Below are 24,707 nucleotides of genomic sequence, written 5' to 3' on the forward strand. Positions count from 1 at the left end.
AATACTGTGGAGTAATTTTTATTAATATTTTATTACATAAATTTTTAAATTTTAATTATGTCATTAACATGTTGTCCCACAATCAAATATTTTTAAAACATATTTTATACATTGTGTAGACACATTTTACATTGAAATATACCAGAGACTTTTTAAAAATTACATAAAATGATTTATATGTCTTTTAAATAAAACACACACTAAGAGAGTAGTTTTGGGAAATGATTTTAAAAATTAAATTCAAATTTGAAAAATTTTTCAGGGAAAAAAAAAGATTTTTTTATTTTTAATATTCATTTGGGAAAGGGCCCTGGAAAATGTAGCTAGAAAAAAGGGAAACAGTATAAAAATTTAAAAAAAAGGGAAAAAAAAAAGAAGATTATTACAAACAACAGACTTATATAATATTTAATGTTATTTCAAAAACCAAACTTTTTTCCAAAAAAAAATTTAATGAAAACATGCATTTTTACCAGGGGGCACCACGGGTAAAATTAACAGACCCATTCCCAGTGGCAAATAACCCCCAAATTGCTTTTTTTTTTTTCCAAATTTTTAGAAAAAAATTCATAAGTAAAAATTTCCCTTTTCAAAGCTGACAATTTTTTTTTCATTCCATTTTAAATCCAATAGGGGGGTTCCCAGACAGAGATTTTTAAAAAAACACATTCCATTGTCAATTTTTTGTTTTTTTTTATGTATTTTTTAGGGCCTTTGAATATATAAAATTTTTTTTGGTTTTAACCCAACTTTGTACATGGTACTAAATTATTTTCCCCAATAAAGATGCAAACATTTCTTAACCCATTACTTCAGAGCATTGGGAAAAAATGGCTGTTTTAATTGAAAAGTCTCCCTTAACAGTTCAAATTGAATATGAATTTACTATAAAACGCTTCAAACTAATCAAATTGGCACAAAATGTTGATGGAAACCATTGCCCTTGCAACAAAATTTGCTCAGGTTTTAAATTTTCTGTTCCCCATGGCAACGATGGGACATATAAAAATTGCCCAAAATCATATTTTTGCCTCGTTTTTTTTCAATCAAAATTGATTTCAAACAGTGATGCCACTTCTCAATGGTTTTGAGTATAGTCAAATGCTTCTTCAGCGTTGGGTTACACAATTACCTTCATGATCAATCTGGGGTCATTTACAAGCCTCTAACAAGTCCAAAAATTTTCTTGGCATCATGTTAGAATGGTATCACACAGGTCAGTAAGACCGGTGTACACAATTTACTGCCCTGCACTTTATTTTGTCAAAAAAAAATATCACAAAAAAAAAATTTAGATTACATTAAAATGGAGTATTTATTTTTAATTAAAAAAATTTGTATTTCAAATATATTTAAATATATTTTAAAATTTCCATTTTGGGAAATAAACTAAAACACAAATTAGGGGCTCTGTTTATAAATTAAGAAAGACAAATAAGAAAAGAAAATTTTTTTTGAAAATATTGCACTTCATATAATTTTTTTTTTTTGCTTTTTTTTAAGTGGGAAATTGTCACGTCAAGCAAATGAAATAAGCTCACACTCAGGGGGGAATCCCCATTTTTCCCGATGTAGTGATCAAAACTGTATAGGCCCCTTTAAAACCATTTTGGACTAGTTGGGTATTTTAAAAGGGCTAGTCTGAATTAAATCCCCGTCAATAGTAAAGGCCGTCAGGGAACATTTTTGTTGAAGGAAAATTTTAAAAACTGGGTTTTTCCGGGTTTAACCAATCATTACTTTCCCCTTATTTTCATTTCGGTAATGAAATGTAAGAAAGGGTTTTACTTTCTGGAAGGGGCTGTAAATTTTTTTTAATTTTTAGTTTTTAGTTTTACGTGGAAAGGGTTGTGAAGAAAAGACTCGCAGTTTGACTGTTACAAGTTTCCCTTTAAAAGAAAGTATGTAAAAATTTTTAACAGTTTTTCTTTTGATTTTGTAGAAATTGCCCAGAATTCACTTTTGTTTACACGCTCGGGGAAACGTCGAAAACAAACTGCAATGATTTTTTTCAGTAAAATTTGGGAAAACTTGTCGTATTTTTGGGCATTTTGTAGGATTTCGAATGAAGTAAAAAGTGTTTATGATAGGATACATTATTCCTAGAGACAACCACAAAGATAAAATAGTGAATCTGGTGTATTTTTACCGAACAGTTCTTGTTTGTTTTGCATGATATTTTTTCTCTCGTTAGGGACCTTTATTCTTTATATATAGTATTATGAGCGTATATGGGTAAATGTGGTATATAGTGCCTGTGGTTTTAACATGTATCTTAGCTTGCCTGGTGTAATGATAAGTAATAAACCTGAGAATTGAAAACTATGAGAATAAATTGTTGTTATTAGTCCCCTTCTATTTCATTAAGAGGGGACTAAAGGCTGACCCATTTCTGTATGTCAATGAAAAGCTGAATTTTGCTATAACTTAAATGGTACAAAAGTAAGGTTCATCATACTGGTATCTGATATAGAACTATACAAAGATTTAGCATGTTATTATAATTTATGCTCCTGAAAGGGAGAGAATATAGTTGCGGTCTTAACCATCTGTCGGTATGGACTCAAGTAATATTATGGATAAATATCTGTGTTCATTCCATACAGACTTGTACTTTTGGGAAAAAGGGTTGCTCATGGAGGAAAATATGTTTTTAATGGTGTTTTTGAGATTTTAGTTGATAAAGGAAAAAAAACATAGTCTGTACTTAGGAAGACATTTGTCCTTCACACTCTTGTCCGAAATATGAATATAACTAAATATGTATTGAAGGGATTTTATGTAAACTTCACAAAGTGATAGAGACTTTTAAGAGGAAGTGCAATGTTCAAGAAACATAACTCTACCTTGCTTCATGTTTTAATTATATCCCTTAAGTTAAAAATGCTTATTCCAAACTATCACTGAATCTACATCAACTTGAACGACTCGAATTTTCCAATGTGTCAAAGAACCATAACTCCATTCCTTAGTTTTTAGCTCACCTGTCACAAAGTGACAGGTCAAGCTTTTGTGATCCCTTTTCGTCCGGCCGTAAACTTTTACTTTAAATGACATCTCCTCATAAACCACTACGCTAATTTCATCCAAACTTCACAAGAATGTTCCTTTGGCTGTCACCTTTAAAAATTGTCGTTGTCGGCGTCCCCTAAAGCTTGTCCAAAGCATAACTCAGTCACTATAAGTCTGATTGACTTCAAACTTGGTATGCATGCTTCTTTTAATAACCCGAAGTGCAGTGCACAAGGACCGGTACTCTGCAGTTCTTATTTTTTGAGTTATTGCCCTTTGTTAATTTTCATACTTTAATTTTGTCCGGGCCATTTCTCTTCAACTAAAAAAGCTATGGACTTGATACTTCATAGGAGGATAGATCTCATTAAGAAAAAGTGCAGTGCACAAGAACCAGTACTCTGTACTTCCTAATTTTTGAGTTATTGCCCTTTGTTAATTTTCATATTTTATTTTTGTCTGGGCCATTTCTCATAATGAATAAAAGCCATGGACTTGAAACTTCATAGAATGATAGGTCTCATTAAGAAGAAGTGCAGTGCACAAGAACTGTTACTCTGCATTTCTTATTTTTTGAGTTATTGCCCTTTGTTTATTTTCATACTTTAATTTTGTCCGGGCCATTTCTCGTTAAGTATAAAAGCTATGGACTTGAAACTTCATAGGATGATAGATCTCATTAAGAAGAAGTGCAGTGCACAAGAACTGGTACTCTGCATTTCTTATTTTTTGAGTTATTGCCCTTTGTTGATTTTCTTTCTTTATTTTTGTCCTGGTCATTTCTCCTCAAGTATGAAAGCTATGGACTTGAAACCATCATAGTATGATAGATCTTATTGATAAGAAGTGCAGTGTTCAGAAACTGCTGCTCTGAAATTATTATTTTTTTTAGTTATTGCCCTTTGTTATTTTTCATATTTCATTTTTGTCCTGGCCATTTCTCCTAAACTACATTGTTCACAAGGCGACACATCCGACTCGCGGAGTTCTAGTTTCTAGCTTAATTTTACAATTATCATCTCTTAAAATACATGTACAACAACTTTTAAAATAATGGTTGTCTGGAGTAAATCTTTTCAATGATATCACACTCAAACTAAATACAGTTGTAGAGACTAGTGAGCAGAAGTCTTGTGTCAAATAACCAAAATTCTACATTACTTAGTTTTTGAATTATCTCCGTATATATTTCATGATACTGTTCTGAGAGAGGATTAAAATATTGAAGGAATTTGATTGAAACTTTATAAACGTTATACAGTGAAAGAGATTAGCATGAGAATTGCAGTAAACAAAGGCCATTATAAGTTCTAATGACATGGTCACATTCATATAATGTGATGCAAAAAATATTGACCATTTGACTGTTTACTTGATACTGATAGGGTTTCTTAATCAGACAAAAATCATAATCGATCATCGAAAATAATCGAACAACCTTTTTCAATCAATCATCGATTATATAATCGAAACATTTATGATAACAAAGTAAATATGTACAATGCACATATCATGCTTTGATATTTATAAGAATTCCATTAATATTCTATATTTTGTGTAACTACCACTTAATCAACTGAAATAAACTAGATAGTCATGCTTATTTCCATCCTTGAGTAAAATATTTTAATCAATTAAATTCATTATATCTATGAAATTATTATGTCTCAATTCCAATAAAGGAATGGATAAGCTATGTATGGGAACAAGAGAAGTTGGTCATTAATAAAAATGCCAGGTTTTTTTAATGACACTATATATTTATATTGTAACCATCTTTAGTTAGTGTGTAGAATAATTATATACATATCTTCTTTGTTTGAAGTCAAAACATGTTTATTTCATATTTACAAATAGACTGTGTAGCAATTTTCTAATTTCAAATTTGAGCATAGTATGTCTGTAAACTAGAATGCCTCACTGTCAACTATTAACCTCATGGTCACCAGTATGCTTTCTCATTCATTTTAATGAAAATTATTGGGTTAACCAAAGCTGGCTTTAATTTAAAGTGTTGTTATAATACAGTGAGTCACTTAAGTAACAGCAAGAAGATAAATAACCGATGATCGATTATTGAACTTTGTATTTGATCATCGCTAATCGGTCCTATAAACGATCAATTATCGATTATACTCGATCATTGTTTAATCCCTAGATACTGATACAGAAAATTTGATATATATCACAATTGATTATTTTTTCATAGCTTTGTCTCCCTTTATAATGTCATGTGTTAAAATAGTCAAGCTTGCAGTTTCCTCTGGTAGCTCTAATTTCACTTGTTTTTCTTGTCAAAAAAGGCCAATAACGGTTTATGATCGACCTACACGTACATGTAACCTAAATATTATATTTGAACATGTGTGTCATAGAATAATTGTATCAACTACTGTTCATTTACTGAATTGTGCACTTTATATTTATCAACCGGCAACACCCTTCACTCATTGAATTATCTGCCCCGAAATAGAAAAAATAGTTATTTGATCCTTCATACGTCCCAACTGCAGTGCCTTCAGCACTTTGATTTAATTATTCCGAATACAAAGTTTTTCGGTCCTTTGTTACTAGTTACTTTAAATAGTCTGCAATTCTTATGTAATTTTGTTGTGATTAATGGTTTCGAGGGATCACTTTGTTTCCAGATTTTTGTATACCTCTAAAACTTCATAATGCCAAGATGGTGTCAAAAATGGAGCAAAATGTAAACAAAGTAGTTTTTAATATAAACAAAAAACAACAAGAACAAAAAAACAAAAAAACACAACAACAACAGAAAAACTAAATCACTATGGTATTATCTGCACTAATTTCCAAAAGGAACAAACGTTAAAACTGTTAAGGGAATAATAATTGGACAGTAGGTAACATTTTGGAAACTATAACAGGATACTAAAAAATAAGAATATAAGCATTTCGAGGGAATTTTTGGGTCTTTAAGCTGTAAACATAGGCAATTATAACGGCCCATTTATAGAAAATGAATTACAGCAGTACCTGAAATAAGAAATATAGATTGAGTGGAATCATCCCACTTTTTATTTTATATGAAAAAAAAACGTTGCACACAAACAAATAAACAATCAAATAAACAACCATCCAAACAAACAATAAGCTGAAAATTACCGACTCGGTTTAATAAAGTCTTCATATTGTATACATTTAATAAAAAGTACAGCATCTCTAATTGCTTGGACTGGTTCCGAAGCGGAACCTATTCTTTACATTTTTTTATTTTTAAGACAATGCTTCATGACCTTGTTAGGTTTAGTTTCATACTTGATCATATGTTCTGACGGTGAAAGGTCTTCTAACATCAACATTTCCTATAATGAACAGATCCTGGCACATTTTGTGTCGCCAAAATATTAACGTGATGAATTTTAGGAGATTCGTTCTACAGACAGTACAAAATTTTTAGAACATTTTATTTAAAAAGGACCAATACTAATCGAAACGTATAAAGCATTATATTGAATACATTCCAAATACTAGCTAAACTTATGCGCTGTTAGACTGATAATAATAGACAGTCATCTATACAGTTTTATCTTTGTTGTTGTGTGTCTCAAGATGAGTCAAATATTTCACGAAAATATTTTAAACTTAAGAAAAATAAGACTTTAAGAAAAGTAAAAAGATTCAAGATTCAAGTAATAAAATATATGTTATATATGTGCCATTAATGAATGATTTCGCTGTATTTATCACCATATTACTAGTGCGTGACTAACGCATTAAGAGCTGTTTTAGCATACAATAGAGCCACACCTTACGATCACTCCATTTTCACGACCAGCCCGCTATAAGGACCAAATTTTCAAAGAGCGAACTTTTTTCATCTTATTTCAATGGTTTGTCTATCCAAAGTTGAGACTATACAGCTAATATTACGTAATGCAACCATTTTCTCCCGACCAATTAACAATTTTGCATATATTTCAACATCTTCAATGTATAAATTACTTTCTTTGTTCACTTTACAATAGTTTACTTTCATATACATTTTCAAAATTTTCATGAAAATTTGCATCAATCTGGAGTCATGCTGCTAAAATAATCAAATTTTATTTTGAAAATCTCTCTAGGATATTTTTTACTTGAATATGTATACATCTTTAAAAGTATAGATCAGTCCCTTGATTGAAGTAAAAAGATCTTCTTTTTATGTGTCGTAAATTTCGTTATCATATTTCAAGTATGAAAGTAGGTTTAAGGACCATACCTCAATGTCAGACTATTTAACGTCCTGTAACACATGACCAGCTATTGGTTGCAAAAAAGTGCAGGAATTGAAAGACCATGGATTTAATGGGACATGATCGAGGAATTTGATTGAGATGGCATATTTTTAAGTATAAACACTAATTTAAAAACTAACATTACATTGTCAGCCCTGTGATCAGAAAAAAAAAAATCAATAAAAATGGGGAGAGGGGGGAGTAAATCCTATTTGAAATCATTTTGCAAAAAATGTTTGGCTACTCCTAAATAACAAGATCACTTTTGTGTGTCTGGCATATCATTCTCCTTTAGCACGTAAACTAAATTTTAATATAGGATAAGGGACAATTTGTAATAATATAGGCATATGTAAAAATCAATACGCTGGTCTGACCTCATAATGGCAATAAGGGAAATGAATACATTAATCTGACCCGTACACACCGGATGTTGATGTTATGTCAATTTTGACAGGTTGGCTCCAAATTTTAAATTAAATGAGTCACATACTTCTAGCACTTTACCAGTCAGTTTTGTATAAATAGGGTGCCCTATATGGAATATCTTATCAATTCCGATAAAAGAGAAAAGGCCAAGGTTTTCAAAAAGCGTTGCCACTGGTAGAAACTCGCAGGTAAGTATATATTTGAATGTCATTATATTTCGCGATTTAGTCTTTTAATTAAACGTTCAAATTTGTTTTACGGGGTTCTATGGTATCTAAGTACTTAACGTTTAACAGAAAACATGAAATATAAAAATACGTGATCCTTTTCCAAGACCCTAGCTCTTGTCTGTCAAAAATTTATTTCTGAACATCCAATTTAAATGTCAGTTTTGAAACTATTTCTATTGTCTGCCAATTTGGGTGATTTCAGATGAGGGTACAACAGTATCATGGTAATTCCAAAAATGCAAGATGTGTCATAATCTTCAAATTAAGTTGTGAATATCTTCCGACAACAGCTTGCTTACAAACGAAAAATAAAATTCAAGCTACATGTTTATCATGTTATGAACTGTCAATATGCCAGAATATTGGATTATGACATATTTCTTTTGACTGTGTAAAAACAATTAAGGGAAAAAATGGTCAAATATGAAGATTTTGTAAAATAGTTTTCTTACAAGGAATGTATTCATTATTCACAAATTAAATTTATAGGCAGACGCTATACATGTACTGATGTAGATGCGATTTAGTGTCACAGTAGATAAGTATCATTTGTTGTTTCCACTTGCAGTCACAGAATATGTAAATACTGTGATATCAAAGAACCCGTCATATCATAGGAACTGAGCATTTATGTTTACTGGTATTCTCTTTTCAAATATTTATTTTGATATTCAGTCAATTATCATGTATTAATTTGATAGATTTTATCTTTTTTTATAGATATATGTATCATATGAAGTGGATTTGATTCTTACAAATATGAAGGCATTTAGAAGTCCAATAGCCAGCATTACTGACAACCTTTTCCTGTGTGGAGTTGGCTGTTTAAATACAGAAAATTTACAAAATAGAGGTAGAATGATTCTTTCAACATTCACTCACCAATATTGCTTTTTCATGGCAAAGAAGTTAATAACCTAATAGATATTAAATTTACATTTGAATGCAAATAATTTTCTCGATTAAAACAATTTTGTTCATTTGATAATTTAGAAACAAAGAAAAGTAAAATTTATATAATTTTGTAATTTTTACCTTTAGTCCTTTATACTAAAAAGTGTAATAATTACCCTACATATATATTCCATTTTTGAATAACACTTGCTTTTTGTCAGTTATAATCTAGCCTTATTTATTTGGCGCCAAAGGTCCGACCAATTTTACTGACAGTATTTCCTACTGTTAAACAAATAAAGGCATTGCATTTCAAAATGTATATTTGATGTCTTTTTGACAGTCTTATTTAATGTACTGATTTGTACCATACTTATTTAATTATTGCAACGTATATTCCACCAAACTTACTTAGCCCTGGCTTCCATAACTTTAAATGTCGCTTTTATTTTGACATTGTGAGGTCTAGCAGTACTATAAAACCTGTTCACTGAAGTCTCTTTAGCTAAAATTACTCAACAGTACACAGACAGACAAGTGGATAAAAGCAGCTAATTATATACCCTGCTATCCTTTGTACAAATAAAATAAAATTTGAGAGTAATTTTAGTTCGGACATTATTTAGAAGATAAAAAATGTGTTACTAAAAGTGTGTATACATGTTTTATCACACCTTTAATTATATTAATTAAACTAATTCATTGAATTAATTAACTGAATTAATTAAAGCTGTGATTTTATATTCTAGTACAGCCAAGTTTTGTTGTTTTTGTGTCGCCTCTACGGAGTAGTGGCGACATATAATGATCACTTCTCCGTCGTCTGTCTGTCCGTCTGTCACAAAACTTGTCCGGACTACTCCTCATAAACTACTGGTGCAATTTCATCCAAACTTTACAGGAATGATCAGTACCAAGTCTAGTTATGCATATTGTTAGCATTTTCCGATTCAATGATTTTTGTCAGAGTTATGGCCCTTTAATAATTTTTAAAGTTTGTCCGGACTACTTCTCTTATACCACTTATGCAATTTCAATGAAACTTTACAGGATTGATCTGTAGCTCAAGTCCTTGCGCATATTGCATGGGTTTTCCGGTTGAATGATTTTTGGCCGAGTTATGGCCCTTTGATAAAAAGGTGTTTTTTTCTGTGTGTTGCCATATACACAAAAGCTTGTCCGGACTACTCCTCATAAACTACTGGTGCAATTTCATCCAAACTTTACAGGAATGATCAGTACCAAGTCTAGTTGTGCATATTGTTAGCATTTTCCGGTTCAATAATTTTTGTCAGAGTTATGGCCCTTTAATAATTTTTATTTTTAAAGTTTGTCCGGACTACTTCTCTTATACCACAAATGCAATTTCAATGAAACTTTACAGGATTGGTCTGTAGCTCAAGTCCTTGGGCATATTGCACAGGTTTTCCGGTTGAATGATTTTTGGCCGAGTTATGGCCCTTTGATAAGAAGGTGTTTTTTCTTTGTGTTGCCAGATATACAAAAGCTTGTCCGGACTACTCCTCATAAACTACTGTTGCAATTTTATCCAAACTTTACAGGAATGATCAGTAACATGTCTAGTTGTGCACTGTCCGTCTGTCACAAAACTTGTCCGAACATGAAATTGGCCATCATGAGGCGACACATGTGATCACTGATCGCTCTTGTATAGTTATTTATATGAATTTGATGTGTTAATTTTTCATTCCAGGTATAACACATGTTTTGAACACTGCAGAAGAACTAGAAGACTTCAGATATCCTGAGTTAGATTTACAAGTCAGACATATTTTAATGAGAGACTCACCAGAGCAAGACTTACTGAAGTTTCTAGATGATTGTGTTGATCATATACAAGACATTTGCCAAAATGACGGTCGTATCTTAGTCCACTGTGTTGCTGGTGTAAGTCGCTCAGCAAGTGTATGCATAGCCTATTTAGTAAAATACAAGCGTATGTCGCTGCGGAAGGCATATTATCATGTGTTTAATAAACGACCATGTATTTTCCCAAACTTTGGATTTTGGAGGCAATTGGTAGAATATGAAAGATGCATAAGAGGTGAGACAAGTGTAGAGTTACTGCCCTTTGTTATGGGACTGGTACCGGATATTATGAAAAATGATGCAGAATATAGGATCAAATTAGCCTGGATGCCAGAGCTATTATTAATGTTCAGTATTCATTTATTGATCTTGATTGCACAGATTGTGTCCTTGTATTTCTTTAGTTGATGAAATTGAGTGATGTAAATGGAAATTTCGCAATATAATTTAGTCAAAACTGAAAAAGAAGAAAAATATGTTTTTTTTTTGTTTTTTTTCTATAATATACATCTTTTCAATAGAATGTTATACATCTTTATTTCTTCATTTTTTATATTCACGTAAAATGAAGTGACAGAATTGATGAACTATTGCATTAAACTTATTTAAAATATTGTTAGATGTGAAAAATGTATTTAATAGTGGGAAGTACACAAATTATGCATTTTAGACTAATATATTTATCTTTTTGCATTGATTGATTATTTTGTTGTTAGAGTAAACTTGTACAGATTTATAACTGGTAATCAAAATCCATTTTCAGTCCTATTCATCATATGTATCAGGGATGGCAAAAATCAATTGTCTGTATTGCCGAGGTTGTTCCTCAGCCTGTACAGACAAATGTAATTTTTCAGACTTCACTTTGAAAATATAATGCAGACAAGTAAAGAAATGCTTCAGATAAAATGGGCTAGTAAATCGAAATTAGTTTTTGCCATTCCTGTAAGTAAAGTTAATTTGATCCTATTAAGTATTAAATTAAGAATAGTGGCATTAACCTCAGTCTCTATCCTGCTCAACCTTTACCTTGTTGATTTTGTGTAATGGACTCTCCCTGCTTTGAATTTGGAACTGTCCATTGTATGTTTAGGGATATCAACATCAAAATGATAAAATTGAATAACCAATCTAGTTTTGTTCACTACACATTCAATGTTATAGAGGTTTCAGTATATAAATACAAAAAAGGCCGCCAACAGTATGGAGCTTGGTCTGGCTGAGACTGCACAAATGTGCCGGCTGACTTAATGGTTCTAAAATGGTGGAAAGCAAAGATAATTTTTTAACAGACTACTATATATTACGTCCATTACACTAGTTGGTAAATGTTGATAAAGCACTTAAAGGGACAGGATGTACAGGGAATGTTTTAGTATTATTGTCATGATATTATAAAATCATATTAAAAAAAAAAAGAAAAAAAAAGATATTTATTTTGTAAAATGCCTTGTTTGTATTTGTTCTAATGTTGCATTGTCTATGTTATAACTGTGATAATCACTTATTGTTTTATAGAAATATACAATTGTTTATAATTTACATTAATTTTGTCAACTGCTTTATATAGATTTATTTATTTTTTTTAGAAGGAAGTAAGCTTGCACATGTATACAAATTTATGGGACTATCTATTTTTATATTTTGTTCACAACTATAGTATTGTACGTATAGAATGTTTAATTCATTTGTTATGATTGACACTTTTTCTAAAAGGTAGAATATTTTGCTGGAGCAAATAAATTAAAACAGTTTAGCCATTGTGTAAGAACTCCCATGACTTGAATTATTTTATTTTCTGGCAATTTGTTGGAAAAATACAAACACATGCAAAGATTGTCTGTATTAATAATTAATGATAAGTCTGTATTAATATTATACAATAGGTATAAACTTTGAAAAATGTATTTGAATTAATAATTATTTGATTTTGGTTATGAAAAGTATCTGGAAAGTAATTATTTTTTAATTAATTGATGTTACAAAGATTCTCGTGTTTCTGGCCCTCAGTGATGTGGGTCCATCCACCCCCTCACCTCTTTGAGAATAATGAAATATTTGCTGTCAAACTCATTTTAATTAAAAAAAATAAGTACACAGCAAAATTAATGTAAGCTGGGAAATTTATTTGTCTAACTAGACTTATTTAAAGCAGGGACAATTTTCTGGTAGTGATGGAAAAGAAGGGAGACAATACAGCATTGGCTTTTCATTTTGCAAAATTATTAATGTCCCTTTAGGGATTGTATTTTAAAATTAAATTGGTAAGGTTTGATACTTTTTATGTATTGTACTGAAATTTTATAAATAGTTCTTAGTTAACACAATAATTTAATTTTTAGCTCCACTTTGCATGTATACGGAGAGCAGTTCTATCACCCCTGACAAGTCCAGATTTCTGAATAAAGTTTTTGCACAGTAAAATTTTTTAAATATAACTTGTTATTCTTTATTCTTGAGAGATAATCTTATAAATGATCACAACATATTTGGTAAGATTCATAACTCTAGCACCAATATTTTCAGAATATCTTCCCTTTAAATTTTTTCTCTTTATTTCTTCAGGTTCGAGTATGTGTTTCTTATAAAACCCAGACAGGTTTAGGTCAAAGTTCATAATTCTAGCACCATAGTTCAAGAATAACATAGAGTTTAACTCACAAATTGTTGTGTTGTACTCTAACTTCTTTGTTACTAAATGGATTTAGCTTAAACTTTAGATATATTTTCCTTATCATCTTCAACATCCTGTATGAAATTAAAGATTCATAACTCTAGCATGTATACTTCAAAAATTATCTCCACATTGAACTTAGAAAGTATATATTTTCTTATCTGTATTACTAAAGGTATCTACTCCAGATTTTAGATAGTGTTATCTCCTCTTTAAACTTAAAGCTGCATGCCTCCAGATGACCCAAATTATTTCAAGAAAATTAAACTTGGAAAAACCATACTAAAACTTTGAGAAAAGTAAACAAATTAAAGATTCAAGTGATAATTTATATCTTATGTGCAATTAATGACTGTATTTTGTAGTATTTATCACCATATGTCTAATGCGTTGCTAACGCAGTAGGGGCTATTTATGCATATTTAGACCTCTTTTTTGGTAATTTACGTGGATTTTAAGTGTCGATTGTAATGTGTCATGTACTTTCCTTTTCATTACACAATAATTTACCTTTAAATACATTTTCAAAATTTTCATGAAAATTAGGATGAATCTTAGAATGTTAATTTATTATTTTTTACTCTGATCATCTTTATTACCTAAGATATTTACTTCAGGCTTTTGGTTGTTGTCATTTTCATTACAGAACGGAAATTTCTTTTAAAATTTTCCATTTTATTTTCAATAGCTTTTTGAATAAATATAATTGAATAGAAATTAAGTTTACTTTTTCATAGTTTTGTCTTTCTAAATTGTGTCCAGTATTAAATTAGTGAAGTCTGCTGTCTTCAGCGACAGTTTTTGTTCAAAATTATGAAATTGTTTGGAAAAATGAAGATTCGGAAATAAAAGGATATTGAATATAATAGAAAAACAAGAACATTTTTATGCCACCACAGCATCTGCAATAAGTGGCATATAGCAATTCACCTTTGAAATAGAAAGAGTTGTATAATGCGGTGGCATTTCATAGCATCTTATCACAAATGCAATCTTGTTTTCATTATGTATGCATGTAAAAATGAAAAAAAAGTAGACTAAATTACATCTGTCTGATTCTTTATGCCTCCATCTAAAAAGAAGAGGTGCACCTGTGTGATTATTATGTCCTGGCCCCATAATTAATAGATTGCTGGGCATTTTTTTGTCTGTCTGTTATCACAAAACCTTGATCATAACATGTGAGTCCTTCCACCTTCAGAACTTAAACCTCACAGCTGCACACACCTTGATGAGCTCTACAGGCAAATCCACTTATAGGTCAAGTTCATCAAGATAAAGGCCCGAGGGGGCATGGCGTTCAATCCAACATAATGATAGTAAAATATAAGAATTACAGAGGAATCTGACATGAAAACTAATTACATTAACAAATACAAAAGTACAGTTACATGGTTTAAACTGTAAATTTATGGCTCCCGTCTTTTTGAGGGGCCCCGTCAAGACAAAAACATAATGGGTTTTTCGACCCGCATGGATTCCCGAAACCCGCCTTTCCCCATCCGGGAGTCGAACAGCATCCATGCTGTTTTTGCTCCAAAACCCTTTCATATTTTTAAATAGAGAAACTGATAGCGAACAGCAAAGGATCCCCGATCAGACTGCGCCCGGAAACCAGGCTTTTTTGGATCCTGCGGGGGGCAAAACCCCTTATGTTTGGTTTGGGCGTGACGCGACTCAAATTTTTTTTTCATCAAATTTAAAAAGAATCAATAATTTTTCTTTTTGCTACCCCTTATAATAAAACAAAATCCCAAAAATTGGAAAAATTTTGGCAATTTGGGAAATTGAAATTTATTTTACCCCCTTTTCATTTGTATCAAATGTTTGAAATGTTACAAATATTTTCAAACCAAGTTCGGAGTTTTATTTGTTTTTTGTTCGTTTGATCGTTTTCTTTTGCAATTGGGATAGAGTACCCAACGACGTTATATGTCGAAAGAGACTGAGACTGGTGCACTTTATCAGACACAGGCGTTAACCCGAGTAGAACGACTTACCCGACTGAATACACATCTCAACTTTTGTTAAGCATTCATATCCAGAAACAATTAAAGTAGCTACTTTGTTTTAAATTGACGTAATGTTTGATTATAATTGTTATGAAAGACAAACACGTATTTATTAACATATGTTTTATACAGGAATTATCTTCCTTTGGTATTTTCAATCACCAAATGGAACAATGACCTTGTGGTAAAAATAAACGCCTCTCAACCAAGATATCGTGGGTTCAAGCACTACTAAAGTAACAACCATGTGTCACGATTACTGCTAAATTCCTTGAAGCGGATTTATAAGTGATTTTTATCACATAGCTTCACAATTCATCTTGAAAATATGTTTAAACTAAATACAAGTACGTTAAGTATACAGGTAAATCGATCAGTATTACACTGTATGTTCCCCATAATATGATAATATCTTAACAACCAACCTATTTTAGTTTCCTTGGAATGTTTGAAATTTTTTCTGATAAATGATAACGTATTACAACATGTTCTAAACATAAACCTGAAAGTGTATTTTAGAGAAATTCTGAAATGTGTGCTCTAGAAATGAAAATAACTGTGAAACTGTGCTTAGTTATATCCTTTTTAGCTGACCGGAACACAGCGTGCTCATGGTGAGCTATTGTGCCCACTGCGTCCATGATTGTTCCCCCATTAAAGTTGTTTAAATGGTCCCGGTCGGTTACATGCATGCAAAAAATAAAAAATAAATAAAAATAAGGGAATTTAAAAATACATGAAATAATAAATTCTTTTTGTTAAAGAGTACAAAACCCATATGGTAAAGATCATCATGGAGGTCCTCTACTAAAATGGTTTAAACACGCCCCTAGTTTTCCTTGCATGTTTAAAGTTAAAATCAAAATAAATCTTTTCTGAAAAAGTTAAACACAAAATTAATCTTTTCTGAAACCCAAAGAGCTAGGGTTAATATATCTGGCGTGAAACATCATCTTATGGATCTCTACCAAAAAGTGTTTAAAACATAAATAAATGTGTTCAAACACTAAAGTCTTCTTCAAGCAACAGCTTAGATATTTGGCATGAGGATCTCTATCAAGTTTCCTAAATTTATTGGCTTGGGTCAAAATAGTCCTATCGCAGAGAACATAGGTTTTCCCTATATGTATACAGTAAAACATTTTAGTCTTCTCTGACGAGTAGATGACCCCTATTAATTTTAGGTCAGTTGGTCAGAGGTGAAGATGGCAGTTGCCTTTAGCATTTAAATCTTTTCTAACTCATAACCATAGAGAACGTTATACCATTCTGCTCTCATGTGAGTGCTTCGGAACCAATATACTCTTATCAATATTGTACATTGTGAGTGATAATTTTACAGACTGAAGCACTAACTTAACCAATTTGGAACCTTACAAAACATTAGCGGCAGACATTGTGATATTCGAATTGTCAGAAATAATAATATTATTACAAAGCGACATTTCAGTGCTGCTGTTTTTGAACGGTATAAAGGCATGTCTTGGTTCTTTGAAATGCGGCAAAAAGTAATTGCCGTAAGAATACCACCAAAGTACATAATATGATAAATGATGTTTCATGAAAGAAAACGCAACGGCAGCGCGAAATCGTAACTAAACCCATTTAAACAAGCGTTAGAACATTTTGTGAGTAAACATTTTATTAAGATGTGAAAACTAAAAGAAAAAAATCAAAGTAAATACAAAAAAAAGAGAGAGCAACATTCATAGATCACAACCTACACAACAACACGTATCGAGCACTTAGCAATGGATACTAAACATATTAAGCGCAGGTCCAACAAAGATCGAATAACAGGAGTGGGGTGCAACGGGCAATAAAGAGAGGAAGGCGCATACTATTACTGGTTACAAGTATGTATTAGAACGTCAAAAAAATAAGTTGAAAAAAATCGTGTTTTATTTCATCAATGATAACTTAACATCCTATTAAAGGAGTCATCTCCTGAGAGTTGCACTGAAGCAAGCATAACCACAAAATGAATTGATCTTGAATTACCTCAAATTATAAATCAATTTTATTTACTCATCATAAATCATTACTTTATATATATCCGTCATTCATTCAATATCAGGATGTATAATTCGCGTTCAATAAAATGTCATTTTGATCTGTCTGTGCTCTGTAAAAACGACTGGGTTATTCAGTGTGCACAAATGCTAAGAATCGATTCCCCCAACATTGAGAAATTGGTATATTCTAGTGAGAATTTGTCACGATGGTTTTTCCTGTGAAACATTTGATCACTTTTACATGCGTGTGAATTATCGCATTTGTGGCTATTTTAATTTCGATTAAGTTTAACTGTAAAATAAAGTTGAGTCAGTGTTTACCATTGTTTGGAATATTGTGAACAAAGAGCTGTCGAAATGGTAAGTGATAAACTCGATTTATAAAAAAAGAAGCATAAGATCGCTTGAAGTAGTCCTCAACCATTGCGGATGCTTGTACGACTTTAAACGCTTGCACTTAAATTGGGGACACTAAGTTTTTTTTGTGACTTAAAACCCTTGCAGATACTTCTATGACTTTTATCCAATGGGACACTCATGTGACTAAAAACTCCTTTGTACACTTCTTTGTGAATTCTAACCTTTTTGGACACTACATGTATTTCGAACACCAATGTAACTCAAATACATTTGGGACACTATATCTTTTCAATAAAAACATGGCATATCAGAGAAGTTTAAACATCAAAATTTGCCAAAAAAGTATGCACTTTTAACTTAACACATTATGGATTTAAGTGTCTCAGCCATCCACTGATTACCATGCTTGTCAGCTCAGTAATTTCAAAATGTGTAATGAAAACTTTAAATACATGCATTTAGTTAGAAGATTTTTTTAAATTAGAAAAAAGTTATATGCTAAGGAGAGGCACGCTAGCTGTAAACCATTCCTTTGCCCTACCATGGACCAATTAGTTTTCACTTAATATATTTCGACGATTATTTAAGTTTCAAGAGTTATTTATAACAAATAGCGCTCTTTTACTGCATTCTTTTCAATCCTGATTTGGTAAGACAATCGTCTGTGACGTCATATCATGACAAAACAACCACTGTTCAGCTCTACATTCACCTAACCTAAACATGTGAAGCCATTTATACGCCTGATTTAATATCTCAAACAGGTGAGTGTTCATGCCAGTAAATGTAGGTACTAGTATTGTCTGCTTACTGAACGAGATCGACATCAATGAACGCTTTGTATGAAAGAATTGTAAAATATGCCATAGACAGTGATACAGGTAAACCAACAGCCACAGTTAATGCATTTTATAGGAATGCAATTGTGATGTTACTGGGGAAAATTGTTGCCCTGGAAGTAGTTTCAATACCCCTTTTCATTTGTTTGCCAATTGTGAAAACAAAGTAGAACAAACACCTTTTTGGACATGTACAGTAAGTTTATTAGTAAAAAAGTTAGTACTGGAATACCGGTATGTGCATGCATAATGGTTATACTGACACTGAGTCGTACCGCTTTTAAAATCATGATTCTTGAATATTCATAAAACTCTGTGTTAAGCAGTAAGTACAGTGGTGAGTGAGTGAGTGAGTGAGTGAGCGAATGAGTGAGTGAGTGAGTGAGTTAGTGAGTGCAGTTGGGCAAGTCTTGTCTTTGCACGTAGCAGTTTCGTTAAAAGTTTCCTCCTTATAAAAAAAATCTTGTGAAAATTACATGTATTATAAGTAAATGGAACATTGTAAAATGAATCATATAGTTTTGACTGTCCGCACGTTTTCTTAATGGGTGTTATCCTTTCTTTATGTTTATGTCATATCTTTCTATAAAGTAAATAAAGTTTTATATACACCCAGGTTCAACTTCTTATCATTTGGAAACATTTTTCACAGGCATTAAACGCATTGTAAGATAGCTTTACAGTTATGACACAGTAAACCTTAAGTGATTTTATCTGTACAAGTTTGTGACATTGTAACAATAGCTAGGGTCCATTTGATAATAATGAATGGTTAACATTTGACACACATAAAATAATTGTAAAATGTGCCTCAGTAAACCTATTTTATATATCACTTGACATACATAGTGTTATATTGACAAAAATAACATCATTTAATTTTATATACGGGTGCGTTAATGGGTGTAAATCTATATCTTATGAAATATTTTTTATAAAATTTATCAAAAGTAAAATTATATTGGTTCCATTATTATATGGCTGATTCCGAAAAAGTTGTAACATAGAATGTCTCTGTTATTTAATACACAAGCATAATGTTCGGAAACAGAAAACATGCTCCGAAACAAAATATTATTTTGCTATGTTAATTAGGGTTTTACTCGTTAAGCAACGATTGTGTGCATGCGCCATTCGCTTTTAAGGCAATAAATTTCCATATTTATTTCATACAAGCATTTTGGAAGTACACTTTAAAAAAAAATCACAACCAGCAGTCACAACAGTTCTAGAAACACTGTTTTTGTTTTACAAGATACAAAATACCGCACAAACACGAAAACGTTTGATACTGCAAAAGGTTATACCAAACCCTCTCCCCATTTTTAAAAGGATAATTATGTTTTTTTCCCAAAAGCAATGTTTTAACACAAAAATGGTGTCCCTGACATTTATAAGCATTAATCATCAACATGCGATTTTTGGTCCTGTGTCCGAATCTGTCAGAATTCAAATTGAACTCTTGGTGTTTAAAATGCATATTAAATACAATCATATCAAATGACTCCTATTTGAAACTGAGACTACAAATAATCTGGTAACATCTGATTTGCGCGCTTGAGAGCATGGGTTGCGTTTAAATCAGAAATCAGTCGAAATACCAATACTGAGACAATTTTGACTTTCAAACGAAATGTCTTAACTTACGACTATGACTCCTTCAAGTTCTGAATAGCATTGCAGATGAACAAAAACACATTGTTTTTCTTAACTTTTCTAAGAAAAATTAATTTAAAGTCTAAAGATAAAATTGAAATAATCTTAAGTTAGTTTTAAAGTTGGTCTTATGTCCAAGTACTAAGGATACACGTAGGACTTTTATGAAACGCATACCTGTTTAGGTCTAGTGACGAATTAAATAAGAACAAAAAATCTCATATGTAACTTAGCCATATATGTGAAAAAGTACAAGGTAACATTTTTATCATTCCTAAACAGAATCGAGACCAAGAATGTCTGTAAGAATTTTATCATAATCCTATAGGATAGTTTTAAAAGTGTTTGCAATAACAGAGGATTTACAGCTTCAATACATTGATCTTCTCTAAAACTCTCGTAGGTGTAGGTTTTTCCTCGTCATTAACTAGTTAATATTGAATTCTTTCCTACGCCAGTTCATTAAAGACATTTCATTTAAATGCTATTTATATCTCTTTTTGTTTATATTTGACTAATATTTTAATTCCTTCAAAGATTCCTATCGGTGGTATAGATTTATTTCTGTAAAGCATAATGTTAAGTATGGAATGCCGGTAGGGACATGCCAATTTGCTTATTTGCCACTTGCTGAATTGCTTATTTGCTAATTGCCGATTTGCTTATTTGCCAATGGCTGATAGGCTTAATGACAAATTTGCTTATTTGCCAATTGCTGAATTGCTAATTTGCTTATTTGTTAACCGCTGGTTTACGTATTTGCTTATTTGCCAATTGCTAATTTGCTTTTTTGCAATAGAAATAGTTTACACTGTGCCGGAAATATATGAAAAACAACCAGTTGAGTCATATCTGTTCACTTTTACCAACAGTATTCTTGTAAATTCAGTGTTTTTCCAAGAATACTGTTGGTCAATGAATTTAATTGCTGTGATACCTACGCAGATATATGTCTACAACTGATGGCTGACATGTTCTTGAGAACTATAGACGCTTGGGGTCAGATCCCGAACCCCAACGTGATACGTGACCCTGTAAACACTCTATTAAAAATATTTTAATATTTAAACAAGAATTGGACATCGTTAAAACTGGTTTTCAAACAATTTTTAATATACCAGTATGAAAAAATACCATATACCACCAAGTCTCAATAAAGTACTTAATGGTTTTATCGTTGTAACGGATGTCAAATTCGTATTAAAATAAATAATAGAATAGTTTTGATATAGTCTTTACAGAGGCGTATCACGTTGAGGACAGGATCTGACCCCCAGCGTCTGTGCTTGAGAATGCCTTATAATGTGTTGCAGCTATATATCTGTTTGTGCAGCCTAAGTCAGAGATTGATGGCATAATAAACACTTGATATAGTCATATATAAGTGAAAATTATTGGGTAAAGATTGAAAATAAAAGAACTTGAAAACAAAACTATTTCTTATTTTATGGCATATAAAATGTCGTTATTCTCAGCAGATTTGTCATGTAGGGCCTCATTTTAGTGGTACGAACACATAGTATGACGAATGATCCAATTGGTGCATGCCAAATATGGGTGTTTATCTTTGCATTTAAGCAATAGGCTTCGTTTTTAGCTCTGTAAAATTTGGTCACACTTTTCCGTTTCTTCATGTTAAACATTTTACATGCCATCAGGTGACCATGACCATGGTCATGACCTAGGGTATAATGGACAAAGCCTCTTTGAATATTGTGTATGCGTGATGCCTATTTAATGCTTATGTGAAGTTACAGTTAGATGTAAGCAATAGTAACAGAGATATGACAAAAAAAAACAAAGGCTTTGTAGTACAATACTTTGGTGACCTTGGCATTCAGTATATAAGGGGCACAGCTTCTTCATGTACTTTGTATGCATGCTTGTAATGCAAAGTTTATGCAAAGTTGCAGTAAGATGCATGAATCAGCAAATGTAACAGAGATATGACAGAAAAAACAAGTTACCAAGAAAACCAATGCCTTGGTGGATAGATAATGCATCCCTAGTGCTAAAACTGAAACTCAAGATAATTAAAAAGAACAACTACTTTTTGATACTGAATTTATTTCTTTTTTCGAAATTGAATAAAAAGTATCCATCTGCCTTTCTACCTATATTCTAGGTAATGATGGATTGCTCATAATTGTCCCAAGTATAATTCACAAAACTTTATAAACATAATAACATGATATAGGTTCATGAGCTTGAAATAAAGTCAACAAAGACTTGTTATTTCATATCAAACAAGAACGTACTCCGCGAGTCGGACGTTTCGCCTGACAATAGCATACAAATTTATGTATATAAGCAAATAAGCAATTAGCAAATTAGCAAATTGGCAAATCAGCAATTAGCAAATAAGCAAATTGGCAAATCAGCAATTAGCAAATAAGCAATTCAGAAGTTGGCAAATAAGCAAAGTGGCATGTCCCTACCGGCATTCCATAGTTAAGAGTAGGTGGGGTGCTGAATTATTAATTTTATTATCAATCAACATTCCTTTCGTTCTTCTACTCATTTTTTGAAGTGGATCGGATAATGTTCATTACAGTGGATAAGATAAATTTCATTCCAGTGGATCCGATAAATTCAATTCCAGTGGATCGGATAATTCCTATTCCAGTGGATCGGGTAATTTCGATTATTCCAGTGGATCGGATAATTTCCATTTTTGCTGATCGGATAAAATCAATTCAAGTAAATCGGATAATTTCGATTACAGCGGATCGGATAATTTCCATTCTTGTGGACCGGACAAATGGGCATGAATGATGATATTGGTCACATCAATTGTTAATAAATTTTGTAATAACTTTTACATCGGAATGATTTTATCTTATTTGACTATCATATTTGTGGAATAGGGATAAATATCTTCACCAAGTCGTCGACACTAGCGTAAATTTAACATTTATTTAATTTTTTTGTTGTTTTTCCTCACTTTCTACTATACCCTTTGAGGTATTGCTCTAAAACTTATAGAGTTCATAATCACAGACTCTACTTTCAAGAACGAGAGTAAAATTATACCATTTTTACTTAAAATTGAAGTTTTTAACCACCCATTTTTTTTCACCACACACTTATATACAAGTGACTTTACCGCAATCATATTTCTAGTAAAGAGCAAATATTATACACGAAAATTAATGTATGACTCGATCTTTTATCAATTGTTTTGACGACGCTACATATTGAGATATTGCTTTGAAATATGGAAAATTCACTTGTGACAGTCACTACCATAATTAGACAATAGTTCATAACAAATAAAGGCTCAGCAATAACAACAACAACAACAAGCCTCTGTTGATATTTCCAATAAAGTGAATTTGAAATCAATTTCCGCTGTTGCGTATTTTGTTTTTGTCTGCACAAAGAATCAAAATCGATATTAGAATAATTCCAATAGTGAAAATATTTGTAACAACGCATATTGTTAACGATTAATTTCATTCAATGATATGCTTGAATGATTTTATTGCCAGCTTAAATGCTTATTTTCATTAATTTTCCAACCAAGTGAGTTTATACTGAAAGTTCACGCTTTTGGATTGTTGCAAGCTTGGACAAAAAAAGTATTATCATTTTTCTAGAGGAAGTGGAATTAGTGGTGATTGTTTTGGATTTAATTTACACAACACAAATTGATGTTCAGTTGAACATTTCCATTTTCAATTTCTTAGAATTTGGTAAAAACTCACAGCAGCCTAAAATGACTGCCTGTGTCAAAATAGTTATTGAATTACAGGTCAAACACCCCTTAAACAGACATAATGTTCTTGTTTAAAATGTAAAACCCCACCAGTTTTGTTATCTCTTGTTAGGGTTGATTTTTTTTAAATGTACGTAGTTTTCAAGTATATTAAATTTAATTTTTTTATGTTTTATTGGTCTTTATCGATTCGTCAATTTTGAGAGTTAAGGACAGTAAGTTGTTTGAACGATTATAATAATTATCTTTGCCAGAATATTTTAAGGGGTGTTTGGTGCAAAGTTAAACGGATAGATGTTTCACTACAATCTTGGACTGCTTATGTAAGTGATTGGTGCAATATTTTATTGATTTTATTGCATAATGTTAAGAAGTAATTAGGAAGTGATAATTTATTATTCATAAATAATCAAACTTTTCACCTGGTAATTATCTGCAGAACGTATTCTCGAGATCGACAATAAATTGAGAATAAATATAATGCGTTTTGGGAAATACAAGAACAAAAATCATTTGCTGATCTGCGTGGTATTTTGGCAGGTTACAAGACTGTGCTAGGTTAGATGATTTTGTTTTTTCACTAACACTACGTATGCATCTTCACCAAGGAAAGAATCTCAATAAACGCTGAGATCATAACCAATTTATATAGGCTCTATCGTCTGCGGAATACACACGTACAAGTGCATGTAGTTAGAAAGATTCCAAAGCGTCTTACTTATCGTCTGCTAGTGGATAGATGGTATATTATAAGTCAGTTCATCATAGACATTCACTGGATAATATACTGGTAA

General features: G+C 31.6%; 2 protein-coding genes across 3 annotated transcripts in view; both read left to right on the plus strand.

The window, feature by feature from the left end:
• The first annotated feature begins 7,454 nt into the window (after positions 1-7,454).
• Positions 7,455-14,339, plus strand: LOC132722981 (dual specificity protein phosphatase 18-like). Its single transcript, XM_060707611.1, has 3 exons — positions 7,455-7,873; positions 8,636-8,768; positions 10,524-14,339. Exons 2-3 carry the CDS (start codon positions 8,675-8,677, stop codon positions 11,045-11,047), a joined length of 618 nt encoding a protein of 205 aa, XP_060563594.1. The 5' UTR covers positions 7,455-7,873; positions 8,636-8,674; the 3' UTR covers positions 11,048-14,339.
• Positions 14,340-17,675: 3,336 nt separating this feature from the next.
• LOC132722982 (dual specificity protein phosphatase 14-like) overlaps positions 17,676-24,707 on the plus strand; it is a 39,239-nt gene continuing 32,207 nt past the window's right edge. The window contains exon 1 of one of the 2 annotated variants that reach the window (XM_060707619.1): positions 17,676-17,700. The gene's annotated coding sequence lies outside the window, so the exon portion shown is untranslated. Of the gene's footprint in view, positions 17,701-24,333; positions 24,704-24,707 lie in introns of those variants that run through there. The other variant, XM_060707617.1, reaches the window with a different exon arrangement.

This window comes from Ruditapes philippinarum, unplaced genomic scaffold (genome assembly GCF_026571515.1).
Source record: "Ruditapes philippinarum isolate M1 unplaced genomic scaffold, ASM2657151v2 ctg5031_1_1_1_1, whole genome shotgun sequence".
In the NCBI taxonomy this organism is placed as follows: domain Eukaryota; kingdom Metazoa; phylum Mollusca; class Bivalvia; order Venerida; family Veneridae; genus Ruditapes; species Ruditapes philippinarum.

Excerpts from the sequence above, each read along its gene's own strand:
- LOC132722981 (XM_060707611.1), top strand. The coding sequence starts at position 8,675 with ATGAAGGCATTTAGAAGTCCAATAGCCAGCATTACTGACAACCTTTTC. Across the intron at positions 8,769-10,523 it reads AGAAAATTTACAAAATAGAG|GTATAACACATGTTTTGAAC; the intron begins GTAGAATGATTC and ends TTTTCATTCCAG.